Below are 26,250 nucleotides of genomic sequence, written 5' to 3'. Positions count from 1 at the left end.
CCGATGTAATGAAATGATGTCTAAAAAACTTAACTGTATTATGTCTGATGTTACTCACCCTGTCTTTGATACCCTTGTTACCTGCAGATCAGTTAAATTACTCCACCCCAAAACAAACAGATTTAGAAACACATATATTCCATCAGCTATCAGATGGTATAATAGAGATTTCAAACGCTAGTCTGCTTATTACTCATGTTCCTGTTACATTTCCCTGTTTCTTACTTATTTTAGTCTTGTAATTTATGTTATATTCATACTAACTCGAGTGTACCAAAGGACCCATATCTCATCCCTGCATATTTTTGCCGTTGTGACAAGAAAGTTTTATCATATCGTATATAAGGGATTATAAAGTATACTTTTAAAAAAGGTCACGATAATGATTCACAATAAAATGTATTCATTAAAATTACCGTAGTCGAGTTATAAAATATCATTTTATTCTTAATCATTTCAAAATGCAGGTAGGTAAAATCGGCTCCGGTAAAATCATGCTTTATTTTTGAAAATCGCAAGGCTAAAAACAAAATATGTTTAAAGGTTTTGTAAGTAAATGTATTTTGTGCACACTGCCATTTCGTAGGGTCTTCCTTGGCTTTTGCGCGTGCGGTCTTCTCTCTGCATGTTCTTACTAAGACTTTTAGCTTTAGAAACTCATAGAGGGGGAAAAAAAAAAATTATACAACTTTACAGTATTTAGATTTTTTTATTTTGTTTTCGGTAATTAGACTGACCCAGTTTAGGTTAATAAATACTACAAATAGCTAGGTAGGCCTAAGTACTACAGTACAACAACTAATTTACTCTAGGCCTATATTAAATTAGTCTAAACTAGACATGAAACTCGTCACTTTGACGAGTTAGTTATCCGCACCACGACAAACGCCACATGCACGTCATACGTTGGAATATTGCACACAGATAAAGATTATGGCATTATGACAAGAACCGAAGAATATGATATGCTGTTAGTGCTGAATTCTGTCAATTTTGTGGCATATAGTATATACATGCAAACAGTATAAGCTGTATACATATTACATACAGTGTAGAATAGGTGAAATTACGGGACCCGCCATTTATTCCAATTTTTAACATGGCGACGGTATCAAAATGAAACACTTAGATAGCAATTTCAGAAGGAAATTATCTCAGGAACAACATATTAACGTGTAGAAGAAATTTAAATACGTGAAATATTAATGCGCGCTCTTTTAAATGTAATGAACTATGACGCAAAATATGAAAATACGACTTTTTTTATTTAACTGGCCATATGATGACGTCACAACATCCGATTGGCAAAATTTTCACATGATTTTGTATCTACAATCCAATAGCTTCCAGAAAACGTGTTAATCGTGATTATTACATTTTATTCTTACGAGCTATAACAGATTAAAATTTACTGTAAAGATAAAATTAATGACCCACGTAATTTAAATTTTTAGGCATGACGTTATAAAAATTCAAATATTTTTAACTCATGCGAAAGATAGTTGATTGACCTAGATAATATTAAAATCTCGGAGAAAATGGAAGACGGATAAGCGTGATGCGCTCCATTGAATGTGATGAGCAATAACGAAAGAGACAAAAATCCTATTTTTTACATTTGTGTGGCCATACGATGACGTCACAACATCCGTAAGGAAAAAATTCTGCATGAATTCATATCTACAACATATCTGCTTACATATTAAGTTAAAAAACTCGGGGGTAACGGTTGATCCTGAGGAGCTATAATAGATTCAAAATAGGCATAATTTTGACAATATTTTGTAACTTTTGCAACTAAAACGTATGCAAATGGTCTAAATCAACGTGTACGTATGACGTCATTTTAATTTGAAATGATGTCAATCTTTTTAAAAATGACTAGGAAAGACTGGAAAATCACAATTTAATAGAAAAAAACATGATTTTCATGCTGCGTGCGCACTGCACGCGTAAAATTGTTCGCGCGCGGGGGAAATTTTGACATGCGCAAAATGTCATGAATGGCGTAAAAAGTTGATTAGAAATTAATTTTGCGCATTTTAAAATTTTAAATGCGCGCGTAACTTCTTGTAAAACCCGCCATTTTTAGTTAACTAAAAGTTTGCCCTTGATATGACTTAAATTTTCATAAAGGGTAAAAAAAAAATTACGCTTGGTTTTTAAGCTATGATCAATCATAAAAAATCATAAAATCGCGCGTAAGTCACGTTGCGCAACTCTGACGTCATTCAAAATAGGAGGTGCACAACTTCACGTAAATGCCCATGTGTTGACAAAGTTATGAAATGTTATGTTTACCCATTTTAGAGAAACGCTCCTCACAAAAAGGAAGGAAAGAAAGAAGAATACAGAAAAATATTGATCCAATACAATCACAAGGAGTTATCCGCTACTAAGTGGATAACTAATGAAAAAAAAGATATTTACAATCACATGGGTTATCCACAACTAAGTTGCGGATAACCAACCAAAATATTGATCTCATACAATAATGCACTTGTCAATTGTATGACCCACTATACGACCCCGGGAGAGGTGCGTCATTTGTCCGATGTGCGTCATACTTTTGAATACCATGACGCACGGGTGCGTCAAAAAGGTGACTTACCTTTAGGTGACCATGACGCACCCATTTTGACGCACTGTGACCATGTTGTTTATGATATGGTGGGTGGTAAAGTGATGGACATTGACACACCTTGTTCATTGATGTGACGTACCATCTAAGTTTTTTGACGCACCTCTGCGTCAGTAATTATTTGTAAATGACGCACCCATGACGCACCTCTCCCGGGGGTCGTATAGTGGGTCATACAATTGACAAGTGCATAACAAGGAGTTATCCGCTTGGTATACCAAGCGGATAACTAATAAGGCCTACCTACAGTACAGGCTACCCTAGTTAAGATTAAGAAGCCCTTTCGACTACAGAGAGTGTAGTTATGGAGTACGAGCCTTTTCCACAAACTCCTGCTAGAGTGACACTCTAGACTAGCCTAGGCCTCATACAGGTAGTAGGCCCTGCAGCCCTGCCTGGCCTATTACACTACCTACTAACTAGGCCTAGCTAGTACTACAAAGGCTAGGCTAGGCCTAGGCAAGCTGTAAAACCATCAAATCTAGGCTTAGCCTTAGGCCTAGTTAATAAAACAAAAATATTTTTCAGAAATAAAAGGATACTATCGGTTGTACCATAACCTTCTGGACTTTTTGACCTTTGTAAGCCATTTTGAGAACTTATACGAGTAAGATTAAATTGTAATTGAGAGCGATAAGAAGCGACGAAACGACAACCATGCGTTTTGAACATCGACGACGCGAAAAAAAGAGAAAGCAAACAAAAATGATGCTGTTAATTGCTGCCCCCAACGTTACAACGGTTAAAAAGAAGATGCATATATATTCAGTTGAACTCATGCTCATTTTCCTTCCCGTAATGTTGGTATTTAATTATTAATTATTAATCCAGTTAGTTAATTAAGTAATTAACCAATATAGGACAATTTGGTTCCTGGTATTTTATGTCATACGTACATTGATTCGCTCTTTTAAAATCTTTTATGAGGCATCTACCTGGGTAAAACAGTAGGCCTACTTTCAAATTGACATAGATATACTTTATTGTCACCTAATAAAAATATAAAAACGTGAGACGTTTTAACCGAATTAAAACATCCATAAAACCATTAATACATAAAAAAAACACAAAATACATACACAAAAGTTACAATATCGAACAGTTTTTAAAATACTGTACATCTCAACTGTTGCTTAACTATTTATCAGAATTGATATATGCCTTATTAAATCTCCATTGAGTAATTTGTAGGCCTAATATTATAACCTATACAGTATTAATATGTTTTAAATGATTTGCACGTTTTGCCTACAATTTTTAGTAAATGTAGCATTGTTATTGGCCACCAGTCACGAATTTCGCATTTACTTACATCGTATATTCCTCCTAATTTTTGTTCGTAAATGTATCTTTTGATTGCTTTATTTAGGCTATCCAAAATGTTATGTATTTCTCTACAGAAAGACAATCCAGTGTAAACAGAACTGAAATAAACAATAGGCCCTACATAATGGCATATAATGTTTGTATCAATTCCTGAAATAAACAATACATAATGGCATAGGCCTAATGTTTGTATCTATTTCCTGAAATAAACAATACATAAAGGCATATGTTTGTATCTATTTCCTACTAAATCAGAATTGCATTATTATTTAGGACATGAAAACAAATTTTACTGGCGTTAGATTGTGTAGTAGGCTAGGCCTACTTGTTATGACTGCTAGACTGTTATTTTTCAACAGTTTTGTATATAGTATTGTGGTAAGGTGAGTGAGTGTTACGCGAGATATGCAATAATATGAGATAGATGGTTTGTAATTGAAAGTAGTAGGCCTATACTGAATTAGAAAATTTGAAAATTCCGCGGCGTGTTCTACTAGTAGTAGGCCTAATAAAAATAATTTATTGAAACTACACCTTTACAACGGGGCACCCGTTCATACACGGTGCGTTCTATACAGTATACAGATAGACATTCAACAGATACAAATTAATAAAAATAAACAGATACAAAATAAAACTAGTCAACCGCCAACTCGATCAATATCGTAGTCGTACGTCACTTATGCAATATACAATGAATTAAAAAGAAAAGAAATACAAACAATTTTCAAGTAGTAAAGTAATAACTGAAAAATATTGTACCAAAATTTAAAAATAGTAATATTAAAAACTCAAAATAAAAAGATGTCTATACCGCAACAAAACAAAAACATTACATGCTATCTGCGAGTTGTATAAGATTGTTTCGTATTTTCCATGATCTTGTTAGGTATACTTTACAAAATTTGTCAAGACACAATAGAACATTATTACTGAGGGGAAGTGTATCCGTCCCCAGAACATATAACATTTTTTCGTCATTGTTCTGGTGCAGAATGTTTCCCAAACATCTAACTCGTTATGATAAATTAAGTCTTGTTTAAGTATATTTAGCTGTTCTTCTCTTACACATTGTAATGCATCACAACTAAATAAAAAGTGAGATATGTCCTCTATATTTCCAGAACAAAATGAACAGAGACCATCATTATACACGGTCCATTTACTTAATTTAACATTTAAAGGTAGAGTATTGGAACGGGCTTGAAATTTAAGACAGGCACCATTACAACTTGTTTTATCAAGTAAAAACTTTTCAAGATCCGGCTTTGATTTTAACTTTGCATAAAAAGATAGCGACGATTTAGATGCGAGGTCGGTCCTCTGACTATTGATTATTTACATTATCTACAATATTTTGTTTCAGTAAATTAAACACATTTTCCATAGTGCGATTTTTAATAACATTGTTAAAAATATGCATGCATTCAAATCTACAGAAAGTGGTTCGTACACAACTAAGGAATTTAAACCGTAAAATTATTTTGTGTTGTAATTAGGCCTAAGCATAGTCTTGTACAATAGGTTGGGCCATCGTTTCTCATTTAACCCGACTAAACGTTCAAAGAATTTTAGTTGTAATATGTTATGAGATACGATTTAAGGGTGTCCATCCTAAATCTCCATATAAGGCCACTTTGGGTGTATACACTGGTGCTTTTAAAATATATCATGCCATCTGCATTTGAAGCCGTTCCAGTCTCTCAATATCTGAATTGGACCCTCCAGTCCAAACAGAGCAAGCATAATTAATAGAAGGTAAAACTATTGTTTTCCATAGGATATTTCCGTAATATACTCTGTCAAAGTCATCAAGATTTTCAATTATAGATTTAACATATGAAACTAATTTATTACCCTTTTTAACAACATTGTCAATATGCGAATGTTCACATAAATTTCTTGATATTAGCACGCCAAGATCCCATTGTTTAATATTTGTTTATCTTTTTTCCAAAAATCAAGACTTTTGATTTTTCATAGTTAAAATTAATTTTCCAATCATTTGAAAAATCACCTGCTAATTTAAACATCTTTTTTAAGGTCATGCTCATTATTGGCAATTAGCACGACATCATCAGCCCAGAAAAGACTACCCATCCATTTATCTTGGATCTTAACATCCCTGTTTAACTCCCTGATCGATTACATTTTTACAAATGAATCAGTAGAAATGTGTCCAAATTTTACATATCCTTCAACATTTTTATATAATTTGTCAATAAGTGTCCATATATTACCACTAATAATACAATTCCATATAGCTTTTAGTAGCCCTTCTCGTCATACACTGTCGAATGCCTTTCGGAAGTCCAGGAAGGCCATATAGGTGTTTTTCCCTTCTGCAAATCTGCAGGCAGCAATACTTTTTAATGTGAAAATGTGATCCTCACACCTATGCTGTGCGCGAAAACCTCCCTGTACTTCCGCAAGAACATCCTCTTCTTCAAGAAAATCAGTTATTGAGAAAGCAATAATCCTATTGAAAATCTTAGATATACAGAAAGTCAAAGAAATATCTCTATAATTGTTTAAATCTAACCAATTTCCTTTTTTGAAAATAGGGATAATAGTAAATTTGTTCCATTCATTTTGGAATCTCTCCTAGTTCGATAATTCTTTAGAACATAAACAAAAGAGAGTATTCAATATCATAAACACCCCCATTTTTAAGAAGTTCGTTTGTAATTCCGTCTGGCCCTGGCGCCTTATTATTTTTGGCATATGCAAGAGCAATAGAAACAGTATTAATATTTAATTCGATATTATGTAGGAATGATTCCGAGTGTTCATTACTATTTGCATTATTATCATTAATATTAGTATTATTAGGATTTTCTGAACTTAGATCGGAACGCACCTTCTGGATAAACATCGACGTGTTAAGTGAGATGCAATCAGACATATTCATATGAATTTTTTCTAGAGTTTCCCAGTATTGTTTTACTGTTTGGTTCATTTTAACTTTTTCCGTAATAATTTCGTCCGAAAAAGGTGATTTAATACAACTGACCACTTCCGTTTATGTTTAGGGTCTCTTAGGGCTTTCCAGAAATCTTTACATCTTGGTCCACCTTTATTAGCAATTTTAATCGACTCTTTTCTTGTAATTCTTTTGTTTAATTAAAGTTTTAGTATCGGCACGTTTTTCCAGGTAATTACTCCATAAAAATTCTGAAGTAGCATTATCTTTATCTTCTCTTTTAATGTACTTTCTATGCGTTCGTGCAGCATTTTTCCTACGTTTTATTGCAATATCAGCTTCTTTATCAAAGCATGGTTTATGTTTATTATTAATTACCCTCTTTCCAATTCCATTTACCGCAGCTGAAATAACAATTGACTTCCATGCTTCCCAAATGTCATTAACATTATTAAAATTGTTAACAATAACATCCCAGTTATCAACGCCTAAGTTCAGTTCTTGGTGGTAAACAGAGTAATCTTGACCTTTATGTAGTGTACTGTCCTACACTGCGCCAATGCTCCCTTGTCGTTATAGTGATAGCGGAAGCGCGTCAGAGTAATGAGTAAACGGAAAACAATTAAGTAATTCAAGGTGTCCTTATTTGGATGCCATTGTTGTGACATCACGGCCCGGAAAAAACAGATAAAGAAAACACAATTCGGCCTAAATGTTATATATTGAATGACCAGTGATAGGTAGTCTCCCATCCCTACAATTTGTAGTTCCGAGTGACTTGATACGGGAGTTTTCAGGAATTCCGGACGATTTTCATAACATAAGAAGTTTTGTTCCGACATCGATTTTGTTTGCTGCGCATGCGTCGATATCGATATATCTGAACTCTCATTCGATATCTACTTTAATCTTTCTTTCTTGCCTTTTCTTTTGAATATTCTTAAATTAATTGTTTGCATATATCCCACAAGTTGATTTCTTAACTGCCATTTACAGTGCATTCTCGTATAAGACCTTTGATTCTCGCTTAATACACATTTAGTCAGGTTCCTGATGTATGAAAATAGAGCTTCCGTAGGATTTTAATGCCCAAAGTGAGATTTCACTTGATTTTACTTTATTATGGTGCTAGGATACCAAATATGCTAGGTAACAAATTTTCACGATCCCGTAACCATGGTAACAGCCCCAAATTCAAAATGGCGACCAAATGGCCATATCTCCATAACCCTTTGGTCTAATGACAAGATATTGGTATCAAAATACTCGGAATATATATATTTATATTCGTTGTAATAGAACATTTTTACTAATGCAACCGGAAATGCTATTTTTCTGTACTATTGACCCTTGACCTTGACTCGTACTGTATCTTAAAAACGGCTGGTCATAGAAATTTAAAAATGGTCTCAAATTGGTCAGACCTTATATATTTATATTTATTGTAATGCAATATTTTGTAAAAAAATGTCCGGAAGCAAAGTTATTGACCTTTGACATAGGGAATAGCTTACAAGGATTTCTATTCAGTAGTCTCTGGTCATATCTCCATAACCCTTTGAACTATTGACAAGATATTGGTATCAAAATACTCGGAATCAATATATTTATATTCGTTGTAATAGAACATTTTTACTAAATGTAACCGGTAATGTTATTTTTCTGCACTATTGACCCTTGACCTTGACTCGCACTGTATCTAAAAAACGGCTGATTATAGAAATTTAAAAATGGTCTCAAATTGCTCAGACCATACATATTTATATTTATTTTAATGTAACATTTTGTTAGAAAATGACCGGAAGTAAAGTTATTGACCATTGACCTAATAAACATCAACTTTATGTATAAGCATTTATCTATTATTGAGCATGTATCTGCAATTGTTTGTGGTAGGGATTAAAAAATGAGTTTATACGTATTATTATCATTCGATTATTTAATTTATAATTAAATAAAACTAATTAAACTAGTTTTTATATATTTTATAAATAGTAGGCCTATATACTTTATAGTGTAAGTAAGCACATTTATCTATGTAAACAACTTTGGACAATAGTAAAAATTACAGCAGAAATTCATTGCACTGTATTCATTTTTGAATTTCTGCTGTAATTTTTACTATTGTCCAAAGTTGTTTACATAGATAAATGTGCTTACTTACACTATAAAGTATATAGGCCTACTATTTATATAATAAATAAAAACTAGTTATGTGAATTATAAATTAAATAATCGAATGATAATAATACGTATAAACTCATTTTTTAATCCCTACCACAAACAATTGCAGATACATGCTCAATAATAGATAAATGCTTATACATAAAGTTGATGTTTATTAGGTCAATGGTCAATAACTTTACTTCCGGTCATTTTCTAACAAAATGTTACATTAAAATAAATATAAATATGTATGGTCTGAGCAATTTGAGACCATTTTTAAATTTCTATAATCAGCCGTTTTTTAGATACAGTGCGAGTCAAGGTCAAGGGTCAATAGTGCAGAAAAATAACATTACCGGTTACATTTAGTAAAAATGTTCTATTACAACGAATATAAATATATTGATTCCGAGTATTTTGATACCAATAGTCAATAGTCAATAGTTCAAAGGGTTATGGAGATATGACCAGAGACTACTGAATAAAAATCCTTGTAAGCTATTCCCTATGTCAAAGGTCAATAACTTTGCTTCCGGACATTTTTTTACAAAATATTGCATTACAATAAATATAAATATATAAGGTCTGAGCAATTTGAGGCCATTTTTAAATTTCTATGACCAGCCGTTTTTAAGATACAGTACGAGTCAAGGTCAAGGGTCAATAGTACAGAAAAATAGCATTTCCGGTTGCATTTAGTAAAAATGTTCTATTACAACGAATATAAATATATATATTCCGAGTATTTTGATACCAATATCTTGTCATTAGACCAAAGGGTTATGGAGATATGGCCATTTGGTCGCCATTTTGAATTTGGGGCTGTTACCATGGTTACGGGATCGTGAAAATTTGTTACCTAGCATTTTTGGTATCCTAGCACTATAATAAAGTGAAATCAAGTGAAATCTCACTTTGGGCATTAAAATCCTACGGAAATACACGAGGACCCTGACTAATTGTCGTTCAGATTATTTATTCATGGTATCCTTCCAAAATATTAAAATACAATTTCAGCCAAAAGCTGAAATGTAGTATTATTTAATAATTAAACTAAACACTAAAATAATAATTAGATAAATAATATACAACAGCAATACTATTGTGGCTTGTATAATGTCTTGTAGGCCTATTTGTATTGAAATTTGTGATTTTGACCAAATAAATGAACTAGAAAGTCACTTCGAGAGTGCATACTGTAAATTTTTCACGCTGCTGCTTTAGCCAGCTACGTCCCAAGAGGGCTACTCATTTCAGAAGCTAAAGAAAGCAGCAGTTAAAGTTATAGGCTGGTATTCATGAAAGGGGACTAACTTTAGTCCTGGACTATCTCTGGATTTAGTCCTGGACTATTTTGAAATGGTATTCATGAAAGGGGACTATCTTTAGTCCTGGACTAAACCTGGACTAAACCTGGACTAAAACCGGCAAAAGATAGTCCACCCAAGGGGTAGGTTTAAGAAAGTTAGTCCTGGACTATCTCAAGAATAGCTCGAAAAAAATGGCGGCCTGAGGTAAGGTAGGTTACAAGTGTGACAACTTTAAAACCATATTTAAGAAACAAAATATTATTAATCATTTTTATTTGTATCAAATTAGTAAATATAACGTATATTTAATATAATAAAGTACTTTAGAAAGTAAAAAAATTATATTTAGTAAGTTAATTTAGTGTGTTTAATCTAGGCCCAAAAGCTAGGCCCACAGTTTCAATTCTGACAGCGCTTGCCTAGGGCGATATTGCCTAGCAACCACCCTATACTGCTAGTGTTAACATGATTTGTTCTTCATTAAGCGCACATTTAACTTATTTTAAAGATGTAAATCACTTTATATATCTTAATTTGTAATTACTAATATATTTTACATTATTATAATTTTTTTTTTAAATGATGATAGATGGATATAGCCTAGCTAGCTAGCTAGGCCGCAGTCTACTAGTATTTAGTATTAGCCTAGCTAGCTAGTACCTAGTAGCCTAGGCCTACTACTAATTAACTAGGCCTCTCTAGACTCTGCCATTGGCTAAGTCGATGGGCATTGCAAGGCCCTACATCAGGTAGTCAGTCAACAGTAGTCTATAGCCTATTGACGATTGTAGGCATACCTAGTATTACTTAGTATGCCTTGTCTAGGCCTAGACTGGAATGCAGTGTTAGGTATTTTCAAAATATTGGATCAATTTACATAGGACGTCCTGTAATTTTAATTTGGCATAATAAATGCAATAGGCCTAGGCTAATAGTTAGTAGTAAATATTAGATACTGCAATCTGTATATTTATTTATTTTTCTATTAGTACTGGTTTAGACAGCTGAACAAATGTTTGGTGAATATTATATGCCTCCACTATCGTCCTAGTTACATGGAATGCTGCTGTTGGTCAGGTAAGGTATTAATAAGATAAAAATAAAACAATTTATATACAACCTGTTGAATTAATTTTAATTTGGCATAATAAATGTAAATAGGCCTAGGCTAGTAATAGTTTCAATATTTTTTTAGATAATATAGTTTAATTTCATTTATTTTTCTATTGGTTTAGACTGCTGAACACATATATCTGGTCAATATTATATGCCTCCTCCACTGCCGTCCTAGTTAGGCTACATGGAATGATGCTGTTGGTCAAGTAAGGTAATAAGATAAAGACAAATATTTAAAATGTATTAATAAATTGTCTAAAAAAATTGCATCCTGCAAACTACACAAGATGGGTGGGGGATTGAATTAAAAAATCCTGGATCCACCCACTGTATAGTTATATAGGGGGAAGGCTTAATTTTCTGGATATTTTCATCATAATTATTCGAGTACAAGTTAAAGAGGTATTATTGAAAACAAAAATGAAGTGGAGTATTGTGACAAATTATCTAGACTTGTAAGCCTACAGTCTTTGTTGGCCAGGGCTAGAGATTGTCTATCGTCTACCGCTATTATCTGTACTGTCTTTCAGTTGTAAAGCTGTTTGGATGTAATTTAACATTATTTAAATTTTTTTTTTTTAGATACAATTGCTAACAAACCTGGATGGAGCGCAATAATCATGCAGAGAGAAATAGGACTATCAAAACAATTGTATACGTTTTAGCAAGTTGTACTTGTGTAGTAATAAATGAAAATAAGAAAATCCATATAAAAACCACATATGAAACTTTTTAAATTACTCTATTGTTTTATTCAAAAACAGTAAATAAATAAATTCAAATACCATATTACTGTAGTACATTCATGTTCAGATCACAGTATTCTGTCCAACTTTTATTTAGATAAATAATTCCTGACTGAAATATATATTATATACAATTGTCATCAAAATAAATAGTTTTGTTACTTAAAGATAATCATCATGTCTTGAATTATCCAATTCTCAATTCTGCAGTTTATACTCTGATAATTTTGCAATCACAGCTCCAACAATGAAAATAGTAGTATAGTCCTAATAACAGTATTTAATTTAATCAGTCTTTAAACAATGTTGATGCCTTGCTGACTTGAAAATCTGTGTAGATAAAAAAAAGGTAATTTACAATAAATATTGGAAATTAATAATTACTGTATTATTGTTTTTTTTATATTTTCCAGTGAAATTACCTTTTATAATCAATATTTCTTTTGAACATGTTTTTCTTATTTCTCTGTTTTTTGTTTGCTTTGCTATATTTATTTGTTTGTTTTATGTAATTTATATGAGGGCCCCTTGAATTATGGTCATCATGCATACTGTATGCTGTTTAGGTTCACCATTTAACAAAAATAAATAAAACATTTGAAATAATTATATATAAGGTAGTGCACTATTTAAATGTGATATCTCATTGTAAATCTTAGAAACACAGATCTTCAATTAAATAATGCATATGTTATTGTTATGCCTACTACCAGGAGAGACTACCCTGGTCAGTAGCTAGTACTAGAAGGCAGGCTATTGCTCTACTCTAGTTACGTAGTAGGAACTAGATGGACATGGTTGCAGCTAGCTAGGTTAGGCCTAGTTTTTTTTAATTTAATCATCATATTATTATTATTATTATGAATCAACCTACTACTGAACTGTAACAGATCAATTAATAACAAATGATGCATCCATCCAAAATATAAAAAAGGACAAAATTAGTAGTACTACTACTAGGCCTAGTAGTAGTAGAAGGAGTCTGCCTATAATCCTCCTATATATAATATAGGCCTAGCTAGTAGTAGTTAGCTAGGGCCTAGGCTAGTCTAGATCTAAAGAAAAGAGTAGACAGTAGTTACTACTGGAACTAGCCTAGGCCTAGATAATAGGCCATATTTTTAGTGAAATTAGTATAGGCCTAGGACTATAGGTAGAATAGTGGGTAGGAATAGGCTAGGCCTATACTAGGCTATAGCTAGCTAGGCATATCATATGCTAGGCCTGAAGTTCGCCTTAAAATTCAATTTCTTTACATGAAATTCAAATAAAATTACACAAGAGTCTTCTTGAAATATTCAAGACTTACTTTGTTTTCCAATAATTTCATTTATGCTTCTGGTTTAATGGCAAAATTGGTTGTTTTATGTTACTATTTATTCATCAGGCATCTGTCACACGTGTACACGTACTGTGTGTGCAGAACCTATAATCTGACCTCTAGTTGAACTTGTGCAGGGTAAATTATACCCTGGACGCGTAGTACGCGAATGCAATGCTAGCGTGTTTAGAACAAGTTTAGAAGGAAACATCATGGACCACCTAGCTGCTGTAATTTTCCATGGCTTAATCCAGGACTAGTTAGTCCAGGTTTCATGAATACGATATCAAGGATAGTCCAGGATTATCCTTAGTCCTGGACTAGATAGTCCAGGACTAAGGATAGTCCAGGACTAAAGATAGTCCCCTTTCATGAATACCAGCCCTAGAGGCCAACGTTTTTGGTAATTTGTAAACTAGGACGGGTCATGCTAAAATTACAAACCCAAAGCACGTCTGGGAGAAGAGAGTCTATGAAAAAATTGCTGATAATACAGTATTATAGATGCATGTAGACAGAAATCTGTAAAATCATGTTTAATTGATAATGACTTTGTTCTTGCTGTCAACATAGGCCAGTATTATAATAATTCACTGTCAAATAATCAAAACATATCTTCTGGTAATTACAATGAGTCCCATTTGACTGTAAATTTAGACCGATATTATAATTCTGTAATTCGCTGTCAGATAATCATTGAATTATTACGAAAACAGTCCATATAATAGTAAAGTTTTTGTTTGTAATAGGATACAATTTGTTGACACTTGAAGCATCTAGTCTTGATGAAGTGATCCTCAGGCTTGACCTTAGCAATAAAATAAACTAAAGTGACAGAAATTGAGTCTGTTTAGTATAATAAAGTAATATTATTTAGACATCATTTTTATTTAAATTATTTAATAAGCACGTCATCTTTTACAGATTCAGTATTTTTTATTTTTCAATTTCAATTGCACATATCAAAGTATGAACTCTAGTTGTATTTTACTTCAAATACAAAAGTTATTCACTTCTGTAAAAAAAAATATTTATTCACGTATAAAAACAGAAAGGAAACGTTTAATAATAACCAAAAAACCATTGTCTGACAGACAATTTAAGTATGTTTTGCTTTAAATTACATTTTTTTCAGGTAAATAATTGTTTGCTTAACGTTAATAACTATTATGTGACAATAAAATGACACATTAAAAAACAAATTTGAAATAAAAAATGTTTTCAGGGGAACAATATATCTTTAAAACTGTTACGTCAACAAGCGAGCAGCGTTTTATTTCTTGTTCTACATATGATTTCTCCTAAAATATATATATACTAGCAGTAACCCGTGCTCTGCACAATCATTTGGATGAGTAAGTATAGTAAAAGCGCACTCTTCCCTGATAAAAGTACTCTGACAAATTATATAAAAAAAAACAAATTGTCAAGAATAAATTTCCGTCACTTTGAAATATCTGTAAGCTAAAAAATGAGCATTACGAAAGTAAACGACGCTAACAAAATTGGGATTTTTTTTACACATTTCGTGGATTCAAACTCGAACGTACTACGCATTGATATCAACTACCCAGCAAACACATAACGTTATGACAACATTCGCGAACGTTATAGTTTGGTTTCCGATAATAACGTTACAAAAGTACATTGTCACAACGTCATTAAAACGTTACATAATGTGAATAAAATTACGTTAATACAAAAACGTTTTCACAACGTTTTATTTACGTAATTGAGAAACGTTTGATTATTGTTGTATAGTAACGTAACATATTAACGTTTTAATAACGTTTACATGTGACAATTATATTACGTTCAGACCTAACGTTTGAAAAATACGTTATAAAAACGTAAAATACAAACTATAAAATAACGTTAATTTAAGATGTAATAATAATGTTATAAAAACGTATTATAATAACGTAGTTTTTATGTTATTCATTTACGTAACATTCTGACGTCTTGACAACGTACCAATATAACATTTATACAACGTTCAAGACAAACGTTCAGAAATACGTTATACAAACGTAAAATACAAACTATAAACTAACGTTAATTTAAGATGTAATAATAATGTTATAAAAACGTATTATAATAACGTAGTTTTTATGTTATTCAATAACGTAACATTTTGACGTCTTGACAACGTACCAATATAACATTTATACAACGTTCAAGACAAACGTTCAGAAATACGTTATACAAACGTAAAATACAAACTATAAACTAACGTTAATTTAAGATGTAATAATAATGTTATAAAAACGTATTATAATAACGTAGTTTATATGTTATTCAATAACGTAACATTTTGACGTCTTGATAACGTACCAATATAACATTTATACAACGTTCAAGACAAACGTTCAGAAATACTTTATACAAACGTAAAATACAAACTATAAACTAACGTTAATTTAAGATGTAATAATAATGTTATAAAAACGTATTATAATAACGTAGTTTATATGTTATTCATTAACGTAATATTTTGACGTCTTGATAACGTACCAATATAACATTTATACAACGTTCAAGACAAACGTTCAGAAATACGTTATACAAACGCAAAATACAAACTATAAACTAACGTTAATTTAAGATGTAATAACAATGTTATAAAAACGTATTATAATAACGTAGTTTATGTGTTATTCAATAATGTAACAGTTTGACGTCTTGATAACGTACCAATATAACATTTATACAACGTTCAAGACAAACTTTCAGAAATACGTTATACAAACGTAAAATACAAACTATAAACTAACGTTAATTTAAGATGTAATAATAATGTTATAAAAACGTATTATAATAACGTAGTTTATATGTGATTCATTAATGTAACATTTTGACGTCTTGATAACGTACCAATATAACATTTATACAACGTTCAAGACAAACGTTCAGAAATACGTTATACAAACGTAAAATACAAACTATAAACTAACGTTAATTTAAGATGTAATAATAATGTTATAGAAACGTTTTTTAATAACTTAGTTTTTATGTTATTTATTAATGTAACATTTTAACGTCTTGATAACGTACCAATGTAACATTTATAAAACGTTCAAGACAAACGTTCAGATAATTTTAGATGTAGCCTAATGCAAATGTATAATATTATCATCACATAGTGTTTATGTTATTTAGTAACGTAACATATTATGTTTTGATGACGTACATAACATTTAAAAACGTTCAAAAATAATGAAAATATTTAAAGGCTGGTGTCGTTTTAAAATAATGGTTCATTACATACAGTCACAATTATTTTATATTTTCAACGTACAGTACTGTAGCTCAATGTTATCGCAGTTAAAAAAAGTGAATTATATTCATTATTTTGATCACTGATTATTAACATATAAACACAAATTATCATTCTGTCTAATTATAATGTATATATGACAATATTATTGTGGTCGTTGGCCGGAATGTAGTAGGGGCAACTGTCCATGGAAAATCCGATACGGTACACGGTAATTCCACCCGATTCTCTTGTACGGTTCATGTCTAACAACAAGAAACGGCTGTTCTGTATCTGGCAAGATATGTCCTTTTTCAGATAACACGCATATATTTATTGAAAGATCATGAAGTTAGTCGGATAATTAATACTAAATTATTGTTATGTCCTCCCAATTTTAATGTGCTATACCCGATAATGATCCGCATAGAATAACTGCACAAGGCTCCCATTTAATGCAATGTGTTACCCAATGTGCTCAATTTGATTGTGCTGCCCATATCCATGCTATCCATTTGAAATAGTGTGCTATTCATTTGAAAGAATGTGCTACCCGATAATCCGCATCATAATCCATATAGAATAATGTACAGTTACTATCCATTTGATTGTGCTACCCAATGTGCTATCCATTTCAAATAATGTGCTACCGGAAATAATGTGCTACCCAATGTGCTATCCATTTGATTGTGCTACCCAATCCATGCTATCCATTTGAAAGAATGTGCTACCCGATAATCCGCATCATAATCCATAGAATAATGTACATACTATATCCATTTGATAAATCATTTAATACAAATAAAAAAAGTAGAACCACCAGAACTTTTCCCGCTATAGTAGGCCTAAATGGACTGGTCTAACTTAACCTTCTACCTACTAGGGAACGTAGGTTGGCCGAGGCACTCTGCTTGACTTGCTAGGCCCCCACACTACAAGTCCTAGGCCTACCCGTTAGGCCAACTTCTCTCGCGGAGTGGTAATAAAGATACGCAGCTAAAGTGAATTTCCTCCGCTACACTGAACCACGAGCTAGCCTACATATTTACCGAGACTCGTCAATTTATTTTTTATGGCATCAATGCTACATATTTTGCCCATTGATAATACATTTTCTCGTACTAAAAGTACTTATTAATTTAATTCATGATGTCTATACTTTATTTATTTAGATATTTAATTTCCGTTTCTTGTTGAATAAACTGCAAATAAATAAAGCTATTGTATTTCTAAAGGTTCCTTTAGCAAAATGGAATCACCTTTCCTATAGTATAAGAATACAAAAATATTTAGGATCTCGCTATCTGGGCGATGTAGTCTGTGGGGTTAAAGAATATTCGAGCGGAAGAATAGAACACACAATAACCATATCTATTACCAGTAAAACAGCGTCCTCTCATATTATTTCGCGTAGGTTTCAAATAACGGGGGAAAAAGTCAAATAATATCTAATTTATGACTAATAATTACATTACATTTAATATTTAATATCGTAAGTGTGTTCCACTCATAAAATAGTATTTAATTCCAAAATTTTAATACAGTATATCGGAAAGTTAGATTTTTATTAGTAATAGAAATTTAGTATGATTTGGATAAAATAAAACTGTAAAAACATTATTCAAAAACCATCGCGGAAAAATACTTAACCAACTTCAATTTTGTTCAAATTTGGTACAATAATTGTATATGTATTTATTTATCTTAAGTATAAAAATTGGGTAATTTACTAGAATTTTGGATGATTTGGACATTTTTAATTTTTCAAAATATGATGCCTATGGTTCTAGAATACAATTACAAGACTTTTTTACTAAAAGTGCGCCTAAGTTAATTTAAAAAAAACTTGACACTAGTATTTTTCTTTTACATTATAACATTTGTGTAGTAAATACAAATTAAAAAAAGTAGGCGCGCCTATGATATTTTCTTGGGTTTGACAGTAATTTTCATTGGTGAAACGTTGGCTGCTAATTAAATTCTCTTAATCAAGAGATCAATTATTGTTCATTTTGGTATATTAGGGGAGAGTGAGATCAAAGCAGATCAAAGATTAAAGGAATTAATTGTAATTCCCCCATGCCTTTGGCAATTCGCATTAATGAATACAACAACAGGAAACAACATATCATTGCATATTTACTTATATGTATCTAATGTCTAATGAAGGAAATAATATTGATCAAAGTATTTAAATCTACACTCAATAAACAATCGGATTATATAAAGCAAAATTGTTTATCTAAATTAGGATAAATACAATTACATAATTTGTCATCAGTGTAGCTCATTTCCCGTTAACCAACGTTGGTTCTTACAGTGTATTTTTACTTTTTCATTAAATTGTATAAAAAGTATAATTATAAAATAAAACATAGTCATAGTCATACACTCATTAAAGAGCGTTATTAAACACAAACGATTGTATTGTATTTAAAAATTTGAATGTTAACATTTAAAAAGTATACGGCCGAAGTACATTGTCATTATAATATTTAACCCGAGTTCTACTCTGAAACTTGTACTATATCCTATTACAAGAGGGTACGTCGTTAATTACCATGGTAACTTATATAAATCAACCTTGTTGTAGGATGGAATTTAAGATATAGGTCAACATTAACGCATTGGCGAACAGATCTTAAAATACCATTTAAAACAGTATTGACCGATATATATGTTTGTTTTTTTTCCTTCTGATTCCATTCCATTTTTATTCACCAACTATCATACTTTTCTGCTTAACTGTGTTTTTATATTATATAGCTACATTTATTCATTCATATTTTGTATTTCACCTTATAATGTGACTTGTATTGTATGACACATATGTCACATATCAAATTTAATTCCGTTCTTTAGATAAAAAGTTTGCAAATGTAACGAGGTTGAAATGAATATCACTTTGTTTGAGTATGTCCAAACTACAAAGAAATTAGTCACTCCTTTTTGAAAAATGAAAAAAGTTTATATTTTTATTAATGAATAACAAAAATAAAAAAGTAATCAATAACCTGGTATAATTTGCCTTTTCGCATATAAAAAGAGAACTAATTATTATGCTTTTACTGCTACTTAAATTTAATTTTATGTAGGCCTATTATTTTCTATTTTTGTACTTGGGCCATGAGTGCCCTTACATACTGTTGAATAATGTATAGTTAACATGTTGATTAGCTTATTGCTAATTTCTGTAACTTGATCATACATTACAAGAATGTAAGGTCGTTAATTTCCAGGGTAACTGGTCTAAAACCAACAATTACAGAATAAAGTATATGGTCAACATTATTAACTTGTACAAGTAAATCTAAAGGTAAAATCTCTTTATGTGATGTTCTATCCAATAAATAAATAAATTTAAATTTACGAATAAAAAGAAATTCAATTATTAGGCTCTAGGAATCTAAAAGCAGTATTATTATCTTATTGTATTTAAGTTCATATTTACTAGTAGCGTGTATATCCCACTAAGGCGCAGGATTGTAGTTTGATTTTACACATTCCACACTCTGAATTAATTAAGACTGTACCTCCTTTATCTAGGTTTCCATAACAACTGGTCCATTTTGTGGGTTTTGTGGTGGGGAATAAGAAAGTTTTATAGCCTGTGTTATCATGGAGGAAAAATTCCTCCATGGTGTTATCTAGGAATATTGTGAAATTGGATAGATGAGTCAGATCTGTGTAGTTAGTATTGAGTTTTAAAAGTAAGCAGTTCTGTGTTATAATTAATAAAAGCATTTTCTATTGGAATTCTGTGTTTCATAGATTTTGTAGCTGAAATTGAGAACCTGGGTTTAAGTTATTATTGTTATTCATATAGAGTATAGACTAAAGTTTCACATATAAAATCTACTAACAAAGGGTTGTATATGATAGTCATAAATGAAGCGCAATAATGCTAAATAGGGAATCATGCTAAATAGGGCTACAATAATAGTCTACAATAATACTGGGTTGATCAAACCATGGATCTATAAAGTATAGGTTTATGATCAAACTATGAAATTTGTTTTAGAGCTGCAAACATTATTCGTTCAAAATAAATAATTGTATTCGTGGAGGTGAAACGGTCGCCATTTAAAAAGCTTGCTTGAGTCATCGGCAACCAATCACAGGCGGAGCTCAGAATAATAAATTCGACACGGCGCGGGATTTAAATACATATATAGTGTCACTTGCGTTCTGCTGCGGAAAAAGAGAAGCTCGTTCAAAAAGTCAAGTAAAGTATCCTAATTATTATCAACAACAACTTCTATCAAGCCAATATATTTGCGGTGAGTTATTGTTTCATTAGGCCTAATCCTTATATATATTGAGGTTTTTTAATTTTTTGTTAATCGATGCTTTGTATCTTTTCCTACAGAAAACAATGCAATGTAGGTTGCTTATGTAATTAGTACAGTAATTGTTACTAGATATTAAAAAAGCCGTGAATATTTATTTAACATAACATGGTTTATTTATTGTTTGGAATACATTATCAAGTTGAATTTAGTTTCATTTAATACAAATAAATGTATTAATATTATTGTACTGTACGTATTATAATTGTGTATAATAATAAAATGTTGCGATGTTACATTTATACTGTACTACCTTTTTACAAAACCAAATCTAATTAGGCTTAATATTTCGTGTTACATAATTCATCTATTATTATGTGATGTACTTGAGACTTTTTTGTACTATGTTCTTTAGTATTCCTTTACAATGTGTGTTATATACATATTAATAATCATTATTTATTATTTATACTCCAAAAAGGTAAATTATTTAAGCGCCTTGACGGGACACAAGCTGGCCACCAACAAGGTGCTGTCACTTACAGTTATAGGGCCGAAAAGGCAAAGCTGCATTTTGCAAGACGCAGCTGTGCAGTGTAATAATAAGTAAGTCTAGTATTAGCCTAATAGGCTTAGTCATTGGCTACATGTTGATTACTAGTCTTGTTGAAATTTCATAGCAGTTTTTATGGTTGTACTAAATGTTACTAGAGGCTTAAAACCAAATGTGCTCATGCACATTAGTACTTATGTGTTTGGAGCGCGCATAATGTAAAGTACTGAACTTTCTAAATTATAGGCCTAAGTCGTTTATTTACTAAAAACAAAAAAAAAACATAATGGCATTAATGTTTACTGCTAATACAGGATTTTGAAGTTTTAAATGTGTACATTGTGACTAAAAACTCCCATTCAAATTGTTCATCTTTAGAATCGTGTATGCGAGCTCACCCACAAACGAAGCAATGTGTTGTGGAGATAGATATTGCTGAAACACTGAAGCACGCTCCCAACAGACTAGGTGGCTCAAGATACAAGGTAAGAATAAATTAAATTTGATTTATCATTTATTTTTTACCATGGCGAAATAACTTAATCATCCATGCTTTTACGTATCACTCATATTGTAATGATGAAGTTTACTATAGTCCGCATCAGTTTAAGACTAAATAGTTTACAAACTAAAAGATACTAATCATTGTTGTACAGTTTCACCAAGTGGTAAATAAAGCAATACAACACATTCGTACAATCGCACTCAAACGAATAATTAATGTAAAGTTACGGGATACAAATGTTGGAATAAAGTAAATTACAACTAACGTCTGGTACTGATAGGGCTTAGTATTTAGACCCAACAACACTATCCAATACGAAATAAACATAACAACTGCATACTGTAATGTAAATTTAATAGGGAATGGGCAACCACATAAAAAACACCAAATAGTCAATAACCAAAATCATTTAGAAAAAAAATCCGATTAGAATGACAATAATTTAATTTTGTAGGCCTAAACTAATAACACTTAAAACAATTTATTTAAGATTTACTGCTAAGAGATCATTTTATTTACCTAGTTTTACATTTTTTTTCTCTTTTCAGGAACGGGATGTGCCAGACAGCAGAGATGAGGACGACTTATAGGCAAATTTGCTCATTCTCGTTTAAAAGAACAATGTTTCTCATTATCGATCTCCGTATTATCAAGAATGGGTAATTACTGCTGGTTCTCGTTCCTGATCAAAATAGCGAAAGCTCTCTAATAATAATCAAGTTCCTTCCTCTTAAGCTAATTGCAATAGTGTATGTCTTTTTTTAATCAGATAATAGAATAAATCAAAAACAATATTTCATTTTAAATTGCTTGTTTTTATATGTCTTATACTAACTACATGTTTTAACGAATAATGAGCTATGTAACGCGTATATCTGCAGAACACATATAATATGTGGTAACGTTACCCAAATCATTGTATATAACTAAGTATTAACCTTTCAAGACGTCAAATATGGACGTTATAAATTCGTCAGTGGTAAAAAGTTTATGATGTAACATTATCAAACTACGATTTGAAAATGTATCTGGTACGTTATAATGAACGTTACTAATTCGTATGTGCGAAAGTCATAATTACGCTTTACATACGTTATTTAAAAACATCATTGAGAACGTTAAAAACACGTAGCAAATACGTCATTTACAAACGTTGCTGTTAACGTAGAAGGCACGTTCCTAACACGTTATTTGTGAACATTTTTTAGGACGTTATAAAAACGCGTTGCATACGTTATGTTTGAATGTTATTTTGGACGTTAAAAACATGTTGCGAATACGTCATTTACAAACATTACATAAAACGTTAAAAAAACGTCTCGGACACGTTTTTTATCAACGTTATTGCAAAAGTTGTAAATACGTTTTGAATACGTTATTTATGAACATTATTTAGGACGTTCAAAAGACGTTATAAACACGTTATTTTGAATGTTATTTTGGACGTTATAAAGTCGTATAAAAAGGTCGACATTTTCTCGTTCGTGCAACGTTATTGTAGAAGTTATAAATACGTATTTAACACGTTATTTCTGAACATTATTGAGGACGTTCAAAAAACGTTATAAACACGTTATTTTGAACGTTATTTTGAACGTTAAAAAGTCGTATAAAAAGGTCGACATTTTTGCGTTCGTGCAACGTTATTAGAAAACGTTTTTATAACCAAAAAATAACGTAATTATAACGTTACCAAAACGTAAAATTGTTTGCTGGGTAGATGGTACGCTCGCTTCGCTCGCGTGATCATCTAGGTCGTGCCCACAGATGGTTCTCGAAAACACATAGTAATTTCAGCGTTTCAGTTCAACAAACTGGCGATTCCAAATGTACGTACGGCACAGGACTATAATATTTTGTTTACAGGAACGCATAAATAGATACGGTGATTTGTATTAGCATCCTGGGAATACTTCAAAAAGAAAAACTTATGATGATGAGACAAACCCAATTTGTGTTTTGCTATATAACATTAGGGTTGATGGATGAGGGAAGGGAATGAGTGCAGAGCGGAACAATTTTTAAATATTATATTCTTTTATCTACTCAGTATTGAAATATTCATGTTTCATAAATAATATATAGGCCTAGTAATATGTCGTTTACAGGAACAGATAAATAGACACGGTGATTCGTATATAATCAACTAAATTTACCTACTTGTGTTATACCAAATGATTATACAGTACTGGGAGACTGAGATTCTAGCAGTAGACCACAAGATAAAAATAGATGGATATAGCATTTTGAGACGGGGCAGAGGTGTTTTTGTGTATATCCGCAACAACCGGGCTTTCACCAGAAGGACTGACCTAGAAGTAGAAGGTTTGGAGGCTATTTGTTCCCTTTAGAAGAGGATCTGGTGCGATACGGTAGTACATGTACTCATTTTCGGCCTTAGATTTCCGTTACTATCCAGATCCCATCCTCTTCCAACAGGCTCGCAAGAATGGTTGTGTTCAGATGTTTCCAGACCACAACTTGTAGATGAACACGAAAAGAGTGCCGTGTTTTCTGTTGGTGGTAGACGGTCTGGGTCAATGTTATCCTTCAGTGCTGCAATTGTTTTTGAAACTTTTCATAACGAGCCTTTTCAAGAAGTGTATTTTCGCTTCCATATGTAACCTGCATTGCTATTAACCCTGCTGTTTGGATGGCGTTATCAGTCGACCGCATATTCGTATGTTGTGTAGTCAGTATTGGGAAACTTACTTAAACATGCAAGCAACTGTGTCGTTTCCTGACCAACCAAACTCTTCCTTGTCACCGATAACTATTTTATATATATCAAGGGGCTGAGTCAGTAGTGTTGATTTCAAATGACTAGCGGGACCCAGCTCCAAATGCAGCACCCAATATTCCCAGATGGTCTCCCATCGAAGCTCTAACCGGGCCCAACGTTGCTTAACGTGGTAACCAACGTGGTAACCCTCCACCGTGACGATTATATCGTTTCTAATGGTTCTTAATAACCATTATTACGAATATCAGAAGAACGAATTTAATCATCAAGCCAAGTTACAGTTAAAGCTAGGATTAGAGTAGAGTTAGCGAAGAACTTCATCTGAATGGTGTAAAGACAATAGCCTAATTTTGAATGAAAAGGAAACTAGAGAGCTGATATTTGATTGCAGGAAGAATTGTCTACCTATTGAACCACTCAATATAAATGGCTCGGTTATTGAAATCGTGAATAATTACAAATATTAGTACCATTGACAATTAATTAAATTAGGCTAAACAATGTATAAATACTATACGGAAAGGAAATATGTGACTGTTCTTTCTTAGGAAACCTAGTAAATTTGGAGTGGACACGTCAATATTAAATTTATGTAGAGAAGATAAAACTTCTATCCAACGCATCGTGAAAAAATGTGGACTAATCACAGAAATGATTTATTCGCTGAAGGAAATATGTCATAAATGTATTAAATCTAAAACCACTAATATTCAGAAAGACGCAAAACACCCGTTATATAGTAATTATCATAAAATGCGCATAGATTTATCAGATGTAGAACCGAGAGATATAAAAGATCCTTTATTCCTTACTCGCTGAATAATCTAAATTGAATCAATTAAGCATAGTAAAGTCAGCATTTTTAATTTTTTTTTTGCATATTTGTAAATAATTATTGGAGCCTGTATAAAGTAATGTTCTTATATGTTGCTTTTTTGTATCCCTGTAGTATTCATGTCTGTTTTTAATGTATTGATTGTTTTAAACTAATAATAATGTTATTAATATACATACAGACAACGATGGTTATTGATTTCAACTATCATTGCATCTCTCGTATTTTGTTTGTGTGCAAAGTGAACTCCTATTTACCTTGATATATTATTCACATCCTATGTTTTCTACATGGTGTGCAATAAATGTTTTGTAACAACTTTAAGTATTAGTAACTTGATGAAATAAAGTTCTTCGCTAACTCTAACCCTAGCTTTAACTGTAACTTGGCTTGGTGATTCAATTCGTTCTTCTGATATTTCTAATAATGGTTATATACCATTAGAAACGATATAAATCGTCACAGTGGAGGGTTACCACGTTGAAATACCGGCTCTCGTCAGATCACCGAAGTTAAGCAA

The 26,250-nt window shown here is 31.7% G+C and overlaps 1 protein-coding gene and 1 long non-coding RNA gene across 3 annotated transcripts in view; one reads left to right on the top strand and one right to left on the bottom strand.

Moving 5' to 3' along the window:
- LOC144845213 (small nuclear ribonucleoprotein E-like) overlaps positions 1-3,325 on the bottom strand; it is a 95,371-nt gene extending 92,046 nt beyond the window's left edge. For both annotated transcript variants that reach the window (XM_078702404.1, XM_078702398.1), the window contains exon 1: positions 3,184-3,325. In XM_078702404.1, the coding sequence (XP_078558530.1) occupies positions 3,184-3,231 (48 nt within the window). In that variant the 5' untranslated portion in view covers positions 3,232-3,325. The remainder of the gene's footprint in view (positions 1-3,183) is intronic.
- An 8,086-nt stretch (positions 3,326-11,411) lies between these two features.
- On the top strand, positions 11,412-12,295 carry LOC144842430 (uncharacterized). Its single transcript, XR_013612125.1, has 3 exons — positions 11,412-11,438; positions 11,602-11,693; positions 12,065-12,295. It is a non-coding gene; the product is annotated as an uncharacterized LOC144842430 (long non-coding RNA).
- Positions 12,296-26,250: the final 13,955 nt, after the last annotated feature.

The sequence above is a fragment of the Antedon bifida genome, chromosome 1, assembly GCF_963402885.1.
Source record: "Antedon bifida chromosome 1, ecAntBifi1.1, whole genome shotgun sequence".
Classification (NCBI taxonomy): domain Eukaryota; kingdom Metazoa; phylum Echinodermata; class Crinoidea; order Comatulida; family Antedonidae; genus Antedon; species Antedon bifida.
The sequence above is the reverse complement of the archived record's forward strand: the minus strand, read 5'-3'. Positions and strand labels throughout refer to the sequence as shown.